Genomic DNA, 18,014 nt, shown 5'->3' on the forward strand with positions numbered 1-18,014 from the left:
AGTCTAGTCTATAGTCTAGTCTATAGTCTATAGACTAGACTATAGTCTAGTCTAGTCTATAGACTAGACTATAGTCTAGTCTAGTCTATAGACTAGACTATAGTCTAGTCTAGTCTATAGACTAGACTATAGACTAGATTATAGACTAGACTATAGACTAGACTATAGACTAGACTATAAACTAGACTATAGACTAGACTATAGACTAAGACTATAGACTAGACTATAGACTAGACTATAGACTAGACTATAGACTAGACTATAGACTAGACTATAGACGTGACTAGAGACTAGACTATAGACTACACTATAGACTATAGACTAGACTATAGACTAGACTAGAGACTAGACTAGAGACTAGACTATAGACTACACTATAGACTAGACTATAGACTTTTGTTTCAAAAAATTTTATTTTAAAAATGTTAATGACATACAACTCTACAACGATACGGCATCGATTTTTAACTGGACAAATATATTTCACTTTAGTCGATATTAAACTGATTGTAGTAAAGACTTGACTATAGTCGAAATTTTAAATTTCAAAAATGATTTCATTTCATAAAGACTTTGACAAAATGACTAATGTATATAAAAAAACTCTGATCAATTATTAAAAATTTAAAAACAAAATTGTCAACAATTTAAATGTTTTTTCGGAGGTAGCTTAAAACGTTATCTTTTAGATAAAGGTAAAATATTTAGTTATTGAAACATTATATTTATACTAAAAATAACCTATCATCATATAGGATTTTCCCCACTTTTTACTTAGTTCTGCTAAAGTGACACACTTTTTAGCAGATATCATTTATAAGTAAGTTCAAATTTCCCTGTTTTTTAAATATTTTTTTATTAATTTTTATATTTTTTTTTCTTAATATTGCGGCAGTTGCAATCTTTTGCAATTTAATAAAACCAAGATTCTGTGTTACGCATATTAATTTAAATCTAAAAATATATATTTTTTTTAATTATATTACTCAGTAATTACCCTGCATAAAGCAAACCTTATCTTTTAGACACGATTTTTTTTTGTATATATAAATACATATAAAAAGAAACCACATTTACGTCAAAGTATCTCATACAAATCGAAACTATAGTCTTTTCTAAGGTTTAATATATATTTTTTAATGAATAATATTTTTTTTTTGTTATATATATTTACTCAGTATTTAAGCTAAAGACCCTACACACTTCTATCATCATTATGTCAGTCCCATTCAAAAGAAATACGATTTTGTCATTTTTTATTAAAAAAATGTGTTTATTGTTTTTTCTTTCTATGAAAATGATAAATATTAATTGGAACTACTAGTTAAGGTTGATATTATTTTCTATTAAATGTGTATTCTTCTAGTGAAATTTTTTTTTCAAATGTTTGATTATTATTGATAGGTGAGATTATTAATTGTTTCTGAGGAAAGTGTTGTTACAAATCTTGGGAGATTTGTCATATATTGTTCGTAATCAAGATGTTAAGTATAAAGCCGATTAGATAGGACAAAAAAATATTATTATATACATCAGACTATCAATATAAAGTCCTATTGTCGAGACTATGGACCAGGCTATAGTCTGAACAATAGACCAGACTATATTAAGGACAATATAGCAGACTCTATAGACTATAGACTATATTATAAGCGAGACTATAGTCGAGACTACAATCAAGACTATAGATCAGACTATAATCAAGACAATAAAGATAACTGATAAGACTTTAGTCAAGACAATTGACCAGTTTATAATCGAAACAATAGGCAAGAATATAATCAAGACTGTAGACTAGGCTATAAACTAAATATAGTCGAGAATATCGCTTATAGATTAGATGGATTCTATAGTCTCGAGACTAAAGTGGAGGCTATAGAATCGATTATAGTCAAAACTATAGACCAAATTTAATTCGGCGCTGGATTAGATTAGAATCGAACAATAGACCAGAAAGTACAGACTACAAGCTAGACAATAGTCGAGACTATAGCCAGGACAATAGAGTAGAGATTTTAGTCACACTTTACTTAAGAATATAGACAAGACTACTCGCCTGACTATAACCCAGACTTAAATCGCGACTCTAGACCAGACTACTGTCGCGACCATAACACAAACTTAGCCCAAACTACAGACCAGGCTACAGCCGTGACTATAAACCTGACTACAGATGAGACAATAGATAAGACTACATATAAGACTATAGACTGGAATATCGTCCGTCCATAGACCAAGCTATAATTAAAAATATAGACCATACTATAGTCAAGACTACAGTCCAGACTATAGACCAGATTTTAGTCAAGACTATAGACCAGACTATAGTCAAGACTATAGACCAGACTATAGTCAAGACTATAGACCAGACTATAGTCAAGACTATAAACCAGACTATAGTCAAGATTTTAGACCAAACTATAGTCGAGACTACAGTCCAGACTTCAGCCGAGTCTATACACCAGATTATAGACCAGGCTATAGTCAAGACTATAAACCAAACTATAGTACCAGATTTTAGTCAAGAATATAGACCAGACTATAGACCAGACTATAGACCAGACTATAGACCCGACTATAGACCAGACTATAGATCAGACTATAGACCAGACTATAGTCAAGTCTATAGACCAGACTATAGTCAAGACTATAGACAAGATTTTAATCAACAATATAGACAAGATTTTAATCAAGAATATAGGTCAGACTACAGCTGAGACAACAGATCAGACTATAGTCGAGACTATAGACCTGACAATAGTCGAGACTATAGTCAAGACTATAGACCAGTTTATAGTTAAGACTAAAGACCAGACTATAGTCAAAACTATAGACCAGATTATAGTCAAGACTATAGACCAGATTCTAGTCAAGATAATAGAGCATATTCAATACTATAGACCAGACTATAGTCAACACAATAATCCATAAAATTATCGAGACTATAGACCCAGACTACAACCTAGACTACAGTCGATACTATAGATGGCAGTCAAGACTATAATGGTGTCGATAGTATAGACCAGACTATAGTCAAGACCATAGGCAAGACTGAAACCTAGACTACTTACATACAATAATATAGACAAGGCTTTAGGCAAGACGGCATTCAAGATTATAATGGAGACAAGATTACAGTCTAATTCATATACCAGGCTACAGTTAAGAATATAAACCAGACTATGGTCGAGACTACTGCCCAGAATATAGTCATGAATATAGATCAGACTACAATCGAAACCAGAAACTATAGTCGATATTTCAACTCCTTCATATTAAAAAAAATAAATATTCTAAATTATTCTATTTGTAATTTTTTAAATCAGACGTTTTTTGCAACAATAAAATTTAAGTTTTCCTCTTTGTCATAAGAATATATAATTTTCTAATTAGTTGTAGTAATAAAATTATTAATGATGATTTCAAAATATATTATTTATTTATTTAAATGACTCATAGATTTCTTTGCAGTCACTAATTTTTTTTGTTTTTGTTAAACAAATAAGTGAGCGTTAGAAGGGTACTTTTGCTAATTTAAATAATTTTATCATATTTGGAGCAATAATTATTACGACTATTATGAATAGCTATGGATTCATCTACCGGATGAAGATGTTAAATTAGAAGGCAAAGTGTAGAGAAAATGTTTTAGTAAATAAAAACGCCTTAGAATTTGTAAATTTAGATCATTATCAAGATGATGTTTTTATGAGGGAATTAGATAAAAATAGTATTATTGATAGTATTAAAGTTTTGGATCTTAAGGGGGAAAGGAATTTGGAATAACACAATAAAGATAATGCAACGTCTTTGATAAATTTTATTTGTTTTATTTATAAACAAGAGAAATTCAAATTTGTTTTAAAAATTTGCAATACCTGCTAGAAAATCGGTTTAAAAAATTAACACTTTTGATTAAAATATAAAGAAATTTGAACTTTAAATCAATAGCAGAAACAGTTAATAAACAAAATATAAAAACAATTACATATGGCTTTTAAAGAAAACAAAAAAACAGCCAAAATGACGCCAAAATATAAATAACAAGTTAATGTTTAAATGTATAACTGCTACGGTAAATAGATAAAGTCCATGAAATGAAAAGAACTAAACTTTTATATTTATGAAAACTACTAACACATAGATAGTTAATATAACTATTATCTAAAGCAATTTTGACATTAAAAACATAATATTTAGACCATTTTGATTTCCTATTATTTTCTAACGAAATTCTCTTTAAATTAAAAAAAATTTCAAAACTGTAGATAATCTTTTTTGCCACTTAATGAAGTCTCTTACTTTCTATTGTTTCTTTATATTTTGTTTTCTAAAATATTGATAAAATTTTTTGACTGTTTTAAAATATTGATAACTAACTTGTTTTTTTTTTCTTTACGCTTATCTATTTATGGGAATTTTTTTATAATTATTAAGTTACAAAATAAATGTAATTGAAAGACGCGATAAAAAGTATAATTTACCGAAACATTTGGAACATTCCAATCTATTGTATGTCATGTTTTGTTTTGGGCAAAAGTAAAAGTGTAAATGAACTTTAGTTGGTTTATTCAAGAGCTTCGAGATATGAGAATAAATACCATACAACTGGTCAATTAGAAGTAGGTATCCCAAGAAAGGGGTTTCACAAGAAACACTAACACATAAACGGGTTCGATGTAACTACCTACCTACCTACCTACCTACCTACCTATCTATCTATCTATCTATCTATCTATCTATCTATCTATCTATCTATCTATCTATCTATCTATCTATCTATCTATCTATCTATCTATCTATCTATCTGTCTATCTATCTATCTATCTATCTATCTATCTATCTATCTATCTATCTATCTATCTATCTATCTAATGAATATTTCAGGTATAACTTTTCTATAGAAAATTTTTGTATAACAGTTTTTTTCGGTTTTTATACAATATGTTACATACAACAGCTTTTCTACATAATTTCCCTAAAAAATGTTTAAATGTTCGCACAAGTCTCTCTATTACCCTGTTCGCCACAAATACGTTCAATATCAATTAAAAAGCTCATTAAATTTTATAGACGACATCACATCATCATCATCATCACCACCACCACCTGTCTATGACCATGTAGTTAGTTCATTTTTAAAAACATATTTAGATTTCTAAAATACTTGTTGATAACATTTCAATCATTTTCATAAGCATTTAGGTAAGAGAGGAGGTGTTTTTCCACCTCACGATAAGCCCTCCTCTAATCAAAAATGAAACGTTTAATAAATGAGTAAATGCAATGAATTAGCAAAGAAATCAAATGAATTATAACTATTTAATGATTAAATAATTGTTTAAAAATAATTATTACACAGTATGAAATGAAAATACATATTTATAAGACGATATTTTTAATTAAATAATTGATAAGTTTATGAAAGAAAATTTAATTTAAACAAATAGAAATTGTTAAGAGGTAAAATTTAAACAATCTAATACTTACAAAATTACGTGAATAACTCATGAGGAGGATAAATGATAAGTCACGTGATTAATTTAATTGGCAAAAAATTTTACTATCTGGAGGTTTAAAGAAATTGTGAACATTTAAACACTACACGAATGTTTAAGGAACTATTAATAAATACTCCATTGAGTTTAGTTTTATAATAGTTCACGTTAAAATTTTCAGTAGCTCTTCATTATTTTTAAATATTAACGCATACTTTAAATTAGATAATTTGTAAAGAAAAAAAAAACATGTCCCACTTGTGATTCCACCAAATGTCTAGTTATTCATATTTGTTATTTAATAATTAAATAAAACTTTTATTTTATTTAATTTAGACATTTTTGAAATATTTTGTTTTTTTTTTTCTTCTTTCCAACTGTCACATTTTAACAAATGTTTTCAAGATTAAAATTTGCAAAGAATTTTTATGAATCTAATAAAGAATACAAACTAGAAATTCTCAAGAATTCCACTTAATATTTGGTCAGTAATTAAAAGATAAATATTGAAATAATCTTAATTATATTTAATAAAATTTAAAAGATATTTTAAGCATTTTTTTGTTATATCTTTTTTATCTAGAATTATTTTTAGAATTAATCATCATTTTTTTTTTTTTTTTTTTTTGTTGCCTTTTTTTGATTTTCTCTACTAAATAATAAATTCATCACAAATTTAAATTCATTTAACTAATTTAGGCAATTTAACTAATATTTCTATTCAATTACTACCGTTCAAAAAAAATATTTCCAAAAAATAATAAATAAAACATCACAAGATATAAAAACCCACTCAATTTACCTTAAAAGAGCGTATGAGTAATATTTCAATTCATTAAAACTCATTTCAAACTAATAATTACTCATACGCCACAAAACAACAATAAATCTAAAACACACACTCAAATAGAAGAAAAATTTATGAGTTATTTATTTATGTAAATAATATTTGCATACTTTAGGGCTGTGCAAAGAAACAAAATGTGTTAACACACACACACTTAAATATTAATATTGTGTGTAACAGAGAGGGAAATGTTGATGCGTTTATACTTTCATATGAAATATTTCTATGAAATAAACTGTTATATGGTCGACTTTTTGAAAAGCAAAAACTGTTAGAATAATGTTTACATACATAAAACTGTTATAATAAACATTTTCTATTGAAAAAACAGTTTTACGCTTAATTGTCTTAAAAGAAAAACTGTTATACACAAATTTTTCTCTAAATTGTAACACAATGTTCTAAAGAAAAAATAGTTTTAAGCTAAATTTTCTCAGAAAAAAAACAGTTATACACAAAATTTCCTCCAAAAGAAAACTGTTATATTCAATAATAAAAATAAAGCTATATTTTTTCTAGAAAGAAAACTGTTGTAGACAAAAATTTCCTTAAAAGAAAACTGATAATAAAATTTAAAAAAAAACAGTTTTAAACTGCAATTCCTTTAAAGAAAACTGTTATACAAATAAATTTCTCCAAAAGAAAACTGTTATACAAAAAATTTTCTCCAAAAGAAAACTGTTATACACACATTTTTTTAAGGAAAAAAAACAGTTTTATAAAGGAAACTGTTTTACACAAAATATTCTTTAAGAGAAAACTTTTATGCATACAATAAAAAACTGTTATACATCACAAAATTATCTAAAGATAAGATTGTTAAAGTCTGCATATTCTCCATAAAAACTCTTATACACAAAACTGTTTCAAGCTAAACTTTCTTTAGAAGAAACTGTTATACAAAAAATTTTCTAAAAACAAATTTAAAAATGAAAATTTCTATACAAGAAACTGTTATACACAAAACTTGTATACATTTATAAAAGAAAACTGTTATACACTAAATGTTCTTTAAAAGAAAACTGTTGCACACACAATTTTCTAAAGGAAAAACAGCTTTAAGCTAAAAAAACGGTTATACATAAAACTTCCCTAGAAAAACACTGTTATACAAAAAATTATCTAAAGAAAAGACTGTTTTAAGCTATACGTTCTCATTAAAAACTGTTATACACAAAATTTTCTTTAAAAGACAACTGTTATACATACAATTCTATAAAAAAAACAGTTTTAAGCTAAATTTTCTCTAGAAAAAAATGTTACACAAAAATTTTTCTTAAAAAAATATATAAAAAAATGGAAATTTCTATACAAGAAACTGTTATACAGCAAATATGTATACATTTATAAAAGAATACTGTTATACACACAATTTTCTAGAAGAAACTGTTAAAAATTAAAAAAAAACTGTTATACAACAAATTCTCTGGAGTTAAAGTAATTCAAAGTAAAAATTTCTATAAGAAATTGTTGGGCACAAAGTTACCTATAAATAAAACTGTTATACACAAAATTTTCTTTAAAGAAAACTGTTATACAAGCTATTTTCTATATAGAAAACTATTATATATAAAAGTAACTGTAGAATAAAGTGAGAAAGCTGTTATAAACAAAATCTTTTATAGAAAAACATTGTTATACACAATATCTTTAATGGAAACTGTATTAAGCTGGATTTTAAATAGAAAAAAACTGTTATACACAAAAGGTTCTTTTAAGATAACTGTTAAACAAGCGATTTTCTATATATAGAAAACTATTATATATAAAACTAATTGTAGAAAAAAAACTGAGAAGGCTGTTATACACAAAATCTTCTATAGAAAAAAACTGTTATACACAACATTTTCTATGGAAAGCTAAATTTTAAATTGAGAAAACTGTTATACACAAAATTATCTGTAGAGAAATATATTCGATAAAAATGTTCTATAGAAAAATCTGTTATACTTATATTCTCTATATTTTAAAACTGTTATATACAATAATTTTCTTTAGACAAAACTGTTATACATAAACATTTTTATACAAAAAATAACAATAATACACAAATTTTCTATAAAATTAAACTGTTATACGCTATTTTTTTGAGAAAACAGTTGTGCGGAAAATTTTCTGTAAATTAAACTATTATACACAATATTTTGTTTAGAGAAAACTGTTATACTCAAATTTTATACAAAAAAGTGTTAAAAATAATATTTTGTAGAGAAAAACTGTTATAAATAACTTTCTAATGTAAAAACTGCTATACACAAAATTTTTTATAAAAAAGTGAATAAAAACAAAAAATAGAAAAAAAAATTCTATATAAAAACTGTTATATCCAAATTTTTTTTAAGAAAAAACTGTTATACACAAAATTATTTAAAGAGAAAAAACTTTTAAACTAAATATTTTATAGAGAATACATATATTATTCTATAGAGAATACATATATTTTTTTCTTTTTCACACATTCACTCACCTGTTGTGATGATGTTTCCTTAACACTACTGCTTGAACTAGAACTAGTATTTATTTGACGACCCATTGTTGATGTACTGGCCAATGAATTCCCTGTTGTTGGTATAACCATACTGCTATTGTTCCCTATAATTGTACTTCCACCGCCACCATTAATAATGGCCGGTGATGTTGAGCCCATTGTACTAATACTGGGTGAACTATTGGCCGATGAAGCAGCTGTACCATTTTTCTTATGGAAATTTTCAATAAACGATGTTGCCGGACTGATGACACCGCTCTGTGAACTATCCGAAAAATCTGACATCTGAAAGAGAGAAAAAAATTAATAAAAAAAATTTATTTTTTTTTTAATATTAGTAAAAATACTAAAAATAATTCATTTTTGTTTAAGACCGCATAAATTAACTGTTTTTATGGCTAATCAATGTAATTAAAGTTTTTTTTTATTTTTTTGTTAATAACAATGTACGAGTGTTTTTTTTTAACAATAACTTGTATTGTAGTTTTTTTAACTACTATTTATTATTATTTTATTTTACTAAAATCATATTTACATACATATTTGTATTTATTTATAAATATTGTTGAGAAGAAACAACAACAAATGGAAATATATAAACAAATACACGTTTGTGTTATAAAATGATTGAATGGCTTGTTAACAAAAATTAAAGTAAAATTAACTATTGAAAATCGATACCATACAACTAATAATAGAATATAAAAACAACAACGTAGATTGAAATTAGAGAATAAATTGAAATAAATAGTTTTATAATTAAAAATATTTTTTTTAAATTTTCACAGTTTTAAAATGTTTTAAATGAAATATTCTTCAAAAAATTGTAAATATAAAAGAAAACTGTTATACGCAAAACTTTAAATGAATTACATTTTGAACATTTTTTATACAGAATAAAATGTGTTTTACAAAATCTATAATGAAGAATCAGTCATTATATAAAACTGTTATATAGAAAATTGTATTATGGGAATAACTGTTATACACAAATTTTTCAAGAAAGAAACTGTTTTACATGAAATTCTCACCTAGAAAACTGTTGTGTTACAAATTTTCTTTAAAAAAAAAACTAGATAAAACTGTCCTACACTAGATAAAACTAGATAAAACTGTTATACACAAAAATGACAAGATAAAGAACTATCACACACAAAATTGTCAATAGAAATTACTGTTATACGCAAAATTGTCAATAAAAATAACTGTTCTCAAGTAGTAATTGACTAACTGAATATAGAGATAACTGTTATACACAAAATATTACATAAAGAAAACTATAGAAAAAAAAACAAAAAATAAACTTAAAAAATTATAGAGCAAACTATTATACAAAAATTTTTCAAGGGGAAAATTGTTATACAACAAATTGTCAGTAGAGCAAACTGTTATACAAAAAAATTGTCTTTGATAAAACTATAGAAAAACATTTTTAAACAAATTAATTATACAGAAAACAGTTATACACAAAATGTTCAACTGTTGCACATTATATAAAGAAAACTGTTATACACAAAATATTCCATAAAGAAAACTATAGAAGAAACAATTATGAACAACATTTTTAATAGAAAGAAACTGTTATACACAAAACAGGGAAAAAATTTTATACTAAAATTTCTCAACAGAAAATACTGTTATACAAAACTATTATACTGGTAGAAAAATGATTTCTATGAAAAATTGATTTTAAAGAAAACTGTTATACAAACAAATTTCTTTGAGAAAACTATAGAAAAACAGTTTTAATCAAAATTAATTATACAGAAAACTGTTATAAACAAAATGTTCCAGTAAATTAACTGTTGCACACAATATAGAGAAAACTTTTATACACAAAATATTCCATTATACACAAAACTTTTTAAGGGAAAAAACTGTTATACAAAAAATTTTCTATAGAGAAAAATGTAGAAAAAAGAGTTATATGCAAAATTGATTATAGAGCAAACTGTTATACACAAAATCTTTAATTGAAAAAACTTCTATCTACAATGTTTTCTATAGAGAAAACTGTTATACAGAAAATTTTCTTTAGGAAAAACTGTTATACAAAAACTTTTATACATTAAACGATGATTAGAAAAAACTGTTATCCAGAAAATTTTCTGTAGTAAAACAGTTTTACACAAAATTGTCAATAGAGAAAACTGTTATACACAATATATTGAATAGAAAAAACTGTTATATACAATATTACTTATAGAGAAAACTGTTATACCGAAAATTTTCTTTAGAAAAAACGGTTTTTACAAATTTGTAAATTAAGAAAACTGTTATACACAATATATTGAATAGAGAAAGCTGCTAAACACAATTTTTTTATAGAGAAAACTGTTCAGGAGAAAAAACGGTTATACTCAAAATTTTCTTTAGGAAATCGTAAGAAAAACAAAATTAATTGTAGAGGAAACTATTAATATTTTTTCCATAGAAAACTTTTATAAACAAAGTTTTTTATAAAGAAAAACAGTTATAATCCATAAAGTTAACAGTTGTGCACAAAATTTCTTATAGAAATACTCAAAATTTTCTATACATAAGACTGTTATACAAAAAAACTTTACTTTATTAAAGAAAAGGAATCTATTATACAGAAAATCTTTAAAAAAAACTCTAACACACAAAAAAAAACAAAAAAAATGTAAAAAGAAAACAAATGTTGTTCACCAAAGTTTTCTATAGAAAAACTGTTATACAGCAAGTGTCTTAGCAAAAAGCTGTTATATAAAAGATATGGAAAATAACTGCAAAATTTTGTTAAAATAAAAACTGTTATACAGCAAAAAAACACAAAGTATTCTGTGAAAAATTGTTATAAACAAACAAGTTCTATAACAAAAAACTATTATACACAATATTTACAAATCAAATTTCATATGAAAACTTTGTTTTATAAAACTTTTATAAAATTAAATGTTGTTTATGAATAAGGAAGTTAATGTATTTCGAAAAATATATCTATATAAAAAAAATTTAAAACGTGTTTAAAAACTTTGATTTATTTTCAATAAAAAACAAACAGAAACTGAACAACACCAAAAATAGAAATAGCTACATACATACACACTCTTAATAAAGGTGGGCGATTTGAAGTGTTTCTGATATCTAGAACTTCTGTCAAGCTAATAACAATTAGAACTACTTTAATAATAAAACTAAAAGAATACTTTGGAAATGACGAATTCTAAGATACTCTATAGTTAGGCAGAACTTCACACTTGTTCGTTTAAATCAGAATCAAAATATTTTAAAAAATTTTTCTGTCTAAAAAATTTCTGCCAGTGAATTAGGTGAACTAGAGCTTTTCACTTGTTCGTTTAATTCATTATTAAAATTTTTCTGTATAAATAATTTCTGCCACTGGATTAAGTGAACTAGTTAGCAAATTGCGTAATTTTTATAAAAATAAAAATTACAATAATAGATTTTTTTAGATATTTATAATATGAATTATTCTTCCGCTTTTGCGATTCCTACTTTGTCTGCATATTTGGTTTGCGCAGTATAATTGAAACCTTTCTAAATCAATAAAAAAATGTTGGTAGTATTTAAGTAGTCTTAATGCCAATTAAATTCAATGATAAGCTAATGGATTTTTTTTTGCTACAAACACAATTGGTATGATAATTGAAAACAACAAAAAAAAAATGTAATAAAATAATTGACAAATGAAATGAGATAAAATGTTATATACAGTTTAAAACGAAACTTCTATACCCTTTATAACAGTTACAAATTTTATGTTTTGTCCAGCCCTGATTTTAGTTATTAACTGTAAGCAATTTTGTGTTTTATAAAACATTAACCAACTAAAAACAGCAGACAGACAGACGAATGAATCGACTTCGCTATTAAAATATAACGACATAGAATGTGTACATTATAAGATCGAAAAAAATATATATATTGTGAAATCAAAGATCATTCTAAAGAAGTTTTCTGCTAAACAGATATTGCTGTTTCTTTCTTAATTTAAAGAATAATGTGCATAATAATCGTTATATAATGCAGAGAGAGAGAGTAATGACTAAAGCTTTATGCATAGTCCTCTAAAAAGCTTTTGTAGTTTTAAACTTGATCTAAAGCATTTGTATGAAAACAATCATCAAGTTTTAAAGTATGAATACTTTAATAAAAATTTTGATGATATTAATTCATATACTGGTTAAAAACTTTACAAATTCAAAAGCTATCTAAAGCCTTTGTAAGCAGTTAATAATTTTCTTTTCGAAAAAGTTTATAAAAGCTTAAAAATATGAATTTGATGTATGTTTGAATGTTACATCGCTGCTAGGTAAAATAGTGACTACTGAGTAAAGTTATAAACTAAAAGCGGCAAAAAGCTTTTGCTGTTAAAATGCTGCTAAAGTATTTGTAATGAATCAACAGAAATTTCTAAAGCTTTTTCGAAAACAAAAGCTTCATAGCATGAAGTTTAAAAGTTAAATCGCTGCTAAGTAATACAGAGAGTACTAAGTAAAGCTTTAGACTTAAAACGGCAGAAAGCTTTTACTCTTAAAATGCTGCTAAAGTATTTGTCATGAATCATACTAAGATTTCTAAATTAATGAATATTACATAAACAATACTAAGTAAAGCTAAATACTTAAACTAGCTTTTGCACTTAAATACAGACAAAAAGCTTTTGTTAGCAAACAATAATGAATTGCACTTTAAAGCTAATAACAAAAGCTTTATAGCAAAAGCTTTTATAGTAAAAATATAATAACAATTTAAAAGTTACATCACTGCTAGGTAATATAGAGAGTACTAAGTAAAGCTTTAGACTTAAAACGGCATAAAGCTTTTGCTGTTAAAATGCTACTAAAGCATTTGTCATGAATCTAAAGAAGGTTACATAAACAATGCTAAGTAAAACTAAATACTTAAAAACTAGCTTTTGCACTTAAAAGCTGACCAAAAGTTTTTATTAGCAAACAATAATGAATTGCACTTTAAAGCTAATAACAAAAGCTTTATAGTATAAATATAATAAAAGTTTAAAAATTACCTCGCTGCTAGGTAATATAGATAGTAAGTACTAACTAAACCTTGGACTTAAAATGGCAGAAAGCTTTTGCTGTTAAAATGTTAAAATGCTGCTAAAGTATTTGTTCTGAATCTAACTAAAATTTCTAAATTAAAAAAAGATAATGTAAATAAAGCTAACTAAAGCTAAATACTAAAATTAGCTTTCGCACTTAAAAACTAATAAAAAGCTTTTATTAGCAAACAATTATAACTTGTACTTTTAAGCAAGTAACAAAAGCTTTAACGATCAAATCCTATCTAAGGAATTTTAGCGAATTTATGCAGATGTAAACAATGCAGAGAGTAGCAAGTAAATATGTACTCTTAATTAGACAGAAAGCTTTTGTAGTTGAAATCTAATGGAAAACTTTTATTCCATTTTCATGTTTTATCTACAAAGTATAAAGTTTATTTCAGTAGATTTTAAGTACTTTCAATATCGATGAAAGGTGGGTTATACCGAAAGAAGTGAGTACACTTAGAAATGATGAAAAACTTTTGCTGTTAAAATGCATTTTAAGCTTTTGTTAGCAATTAAAAATGGTATTAAAATCTTAAATTTATTGCAAAAACTTTAAATAATGATTTGTATAGAAGGAAAATGAAAGTAGTTACAACATTGATGCCAGATAATGCTGAGGATAGTGAGTTAGTTTACAACCCATAAACCATTCAAAAAGAAATGAACATACAAGTTCAAAGCGATATTTTGACATTTCAATTCGAATACGTTTAATGACTTTGAAATACGTTTATGGTAGTTCTACTAGGTATAAATCTAAACACCTGGAACTTTATAAACTTCTTTAACATTTTATGATTTAAATCGTAAATTCATAAAAAACATATAATGTTCATTTAATTGATTTATTACAGCTTTTTTTTTTAATAATAATTTTGTTTTGAATTAGCTTTTTCTTTATCATTCTCATATCATAAAAAAACAAAAATAGAATTTTAAAAAATTTTAAGAAATAGAATTCTAAAATTATCCACTTTATATACAAAACACATAGTTTAAGGAAATCCCACGTTTTATTCACATTTTTTATTGTTTTTGACACACTACACGGTTATACAAATCTAGAGATGAATATTTATAAATTCATTTTAGTTGTTTTGTAATGTAATTGTTTTCAAATGCATATATATTAGAATTTAGAATTTGTTAGACAGTAAGACAGCCTAATAGATGGACGGACAGTTGGTTGAAAACATGTTATAAGTTTATAATGAACATTAGTAGAATCATCATAAATCACTAGACTGGCTTAGTGGTATTGTCATGTAGACTTTGTGGAGATATATACATACATATATGTGTTATTATTTATTTTCCTATTTTACCCTCCCACTGGGATAATTCAAGACGGATTTAATTTATTTTTACCTGTTTTGACAGTTACACCTTCTTTTTTGCATGTTTTGCTATTTTCATAAAAAATCTTTAGAAAAAAAACAGTGGATTTTCAACATATATTGAAGCTTAAAGCTTTTCTAGAAACTGTAAGCTATTGCGATAAATTTGGCTAAAACTTTACAAAAGCTTAAAACTCTGCGACCTATATTGAGAAAATTAAAGCTTTTCTATTATCTTAACAAGGTAAACGAGCAAAACTTTACATGTAAAAGGTAATTGAAAGTAAAAGATTAAAGTTGTATCCTTTGTTTAACAATCAAATGATATTTAACTTCTAAACTAATATCAAAAGCTTTAAAATATGATCACTGGATCAAAGGATAATAAATCGTTGTGCTTTTTCATCAATGTTTAAGTTTAATGGCTTAAACTTAAACTTTGCATTTAATAAGCTTTTTCATTTAAAATAACATAAAAGCTTTTGTTAAGCAATCAAATGATATTTAAATTTTAAACCAACAGCAAAAGCTTAAAACTGATTTTAAAAGTTTGATCACTGCATTAAAGGAATTGAATATGAAAGTTCACAGCTTTTACACAAAAGTCGTATTAAGAGTTTGAAAGTAGTTATAGCATTGCAGCAAAGTAATGCAGAGAGTAATGGCAAAAGTATGATAAAGAGGAAGTTACTACACTTACAGAAAGCTATTGCATTTAAACATAAAACTAAAGTTATTACAAAAGAATCACAATTAACATTTAAGTTCAAAGCTTATTTCTAAAGTTTTATTTAGAGCTTGAAAGTCATTATAGCGTTGCAGCAAGGTAATGAAGAGAGTAATGACAACAGTATAGTAAAGAGAAAGCTACTACACTTATAACTCTAACTGATGAAATACTCTATAAGAAATAACTAAATTTAAAAGCTTTAATTTTATGTCCCGTTTTATAAGCTTTCCCTGTAGTTTAAATCGCTTGCGGTGATTTCTAATAATTATATATTGTTTCAATAAATTTCTTTATTCAACACTAATTGAGGAAATTATGCTGTAATGTGTATATAATTAAAAACAGTAGTCAACTAATGGCACAGTGGTTAAACAAGTTAAAAATTTAGAAAAATATTTTAGTTTTAAAAAGCAAAGAATTTACAAAATATCTGTTCAATTCTAGCCAAGTAATATAGAATGTAAGGAATACAATTTCAAACTGAGTTACTTTAAAAGCTATCGCTAAGAAAAATCTATAGCTTTTGTTAGTTAAACTGATGACAGATAAGTTCTAGTTCGTGCAGAGATCAATTTCAAAACTTAGCAAACATAAAGCTTTGACATTATTATTTTCTAATCAATTCTAAGCTAATGAAATAAGTAAGTCGTAAAGCTTTCGACTTATGCCTGCAAAAAGCTTTGGCTATAATAAAAATAAATTTAAAAAAATATAATTTTTTAATAATAAAAGTTGACTCTCAACTTTTTTTCAAACATAAAAGCTGCAAACTTTTTCTATATGGAAAGCTTTTGCAGTTTAATGTGGCTTTAAAGCTTTTTTAAACAATTTAAACTAAGCTAAACAGAAAGATTCTAATAGAATATACTACACTCTTTAATAACTGAGGGTTTTGTGGAAAACACTCGATCATTGCTATTGTTTACTTTTAACAACCAACAAATCGGACCCATAGTGCTTAATATGTTTACTATACAATTTTTAAAAACAAAAAACATTGTTTTTAATTTATAAATATTTATATTTCTTTTTTTGTTATTGTTGTTTTTATTAACTATATCTATAATGATATACTTATTTACACTGAACATAGTACTTTTATTATTATAATTAATTGTTTTCAATATCTACATTTTCATTGTTAAATTGTTGAACAACCTTTGGCAAAAAAATAAAAACAAGACACCTCTGTGTAGGCTGACAAGCTGCTTAATTCCTAGAATTTACCTGAAATTTTTAATTAAAAAAAATAAAAATGCTAAGGTAGTTGTTGTTTTTACATGTTGCCTCAAACCAAAATAATTGTTTTCTTAACTAAATGAACTTTTTTTCATTTTTTTTATATAATTTTTGCAAACAATTGTAGTCTCTGTGTGTGGGTTTTCTCTGTGGCTTTTTTTACATTCACTCTCGTATGTTCAAATTTGTTTACAATTTCACAATTGTTTAAGATTTGTATTTATTTATACCTACATATACATACATATATTTTTTATAAAAAATAAGACAATTTTTTTATAAACTAACAACATGATATATTATTTTGTTGTTTCTTTAGCTGTTTTTTAAGATTTTTTAATCGAATTTGAATAATGTCTAAATTAATTAATAAGATTTCTTTTTTACGTTTTTAATTTGACATAAAATTTACTATTTTCATTAAAAGCATAATATTAAAACAGATGTTGTTTTTTCGTAGGAAAATTATTTTGTTGAAACAATAAGTTTTGTTTAAAATTTATAAATATTTACTAAAAAAATTGGCTGCAAGATTTGTAACATTTTTAATAACTGAGTCTATCATTACAGATTTGATGCCAAGTAATGCAGATAATAATGTATAAGGCTTAAACATCAGACTAGACTATAGACTATAGACTAGACTATAGACTAGACTATAGACTAGACTATAGACTAAACTATAGACTAGACTATATACTAGACTATATGCTAGACTATAGTCTAGACTATAGACTAGACTATAGACTAGACTATAGACTAGACTATAGACTAGACTATAGACTAGACTATAGGCTAGACTATAGACTAGACTATAGA

General features: G+C 25.2%; 1 protein-coding gene across 1 annotated transcript in view; it reads right to left on the reverse strand.

The window, feature by feature from the left end:
* LOC111684214 (uncharacterized protein PB18E9.04c-like) overlaps positions 1-18,014 on the reverse strand; it is a 97,310-nt gene that overhangs the window by 712 nt on the left and 78,584 nt on the right. The window contains exon 5 of the mRNA XM_046952491.1: positions 8,803-9,118. Within this exon, the coding sequence (XP_046808447.1) occupies positions 8,803-9,118 (316 nt within the window). The remainder of the gene's footprint in view (positions 1-8,802; positions 9,119-18,014) is intronic.

Source organism: Lucilia cuprina, chromosome 5 (assembly GCF_022045245.1).
Source record: "Lucilia cuprina isolate Lc7/37 chromosome 5, ASM2204524v1, whole genome shotgun sequence".
Lineage (NCBI taxonomy): Eukaryota > Metazoa > Arthropoda > Insecta > Diptera > Calliphoridae > Lucilia > Lucilia cuprina.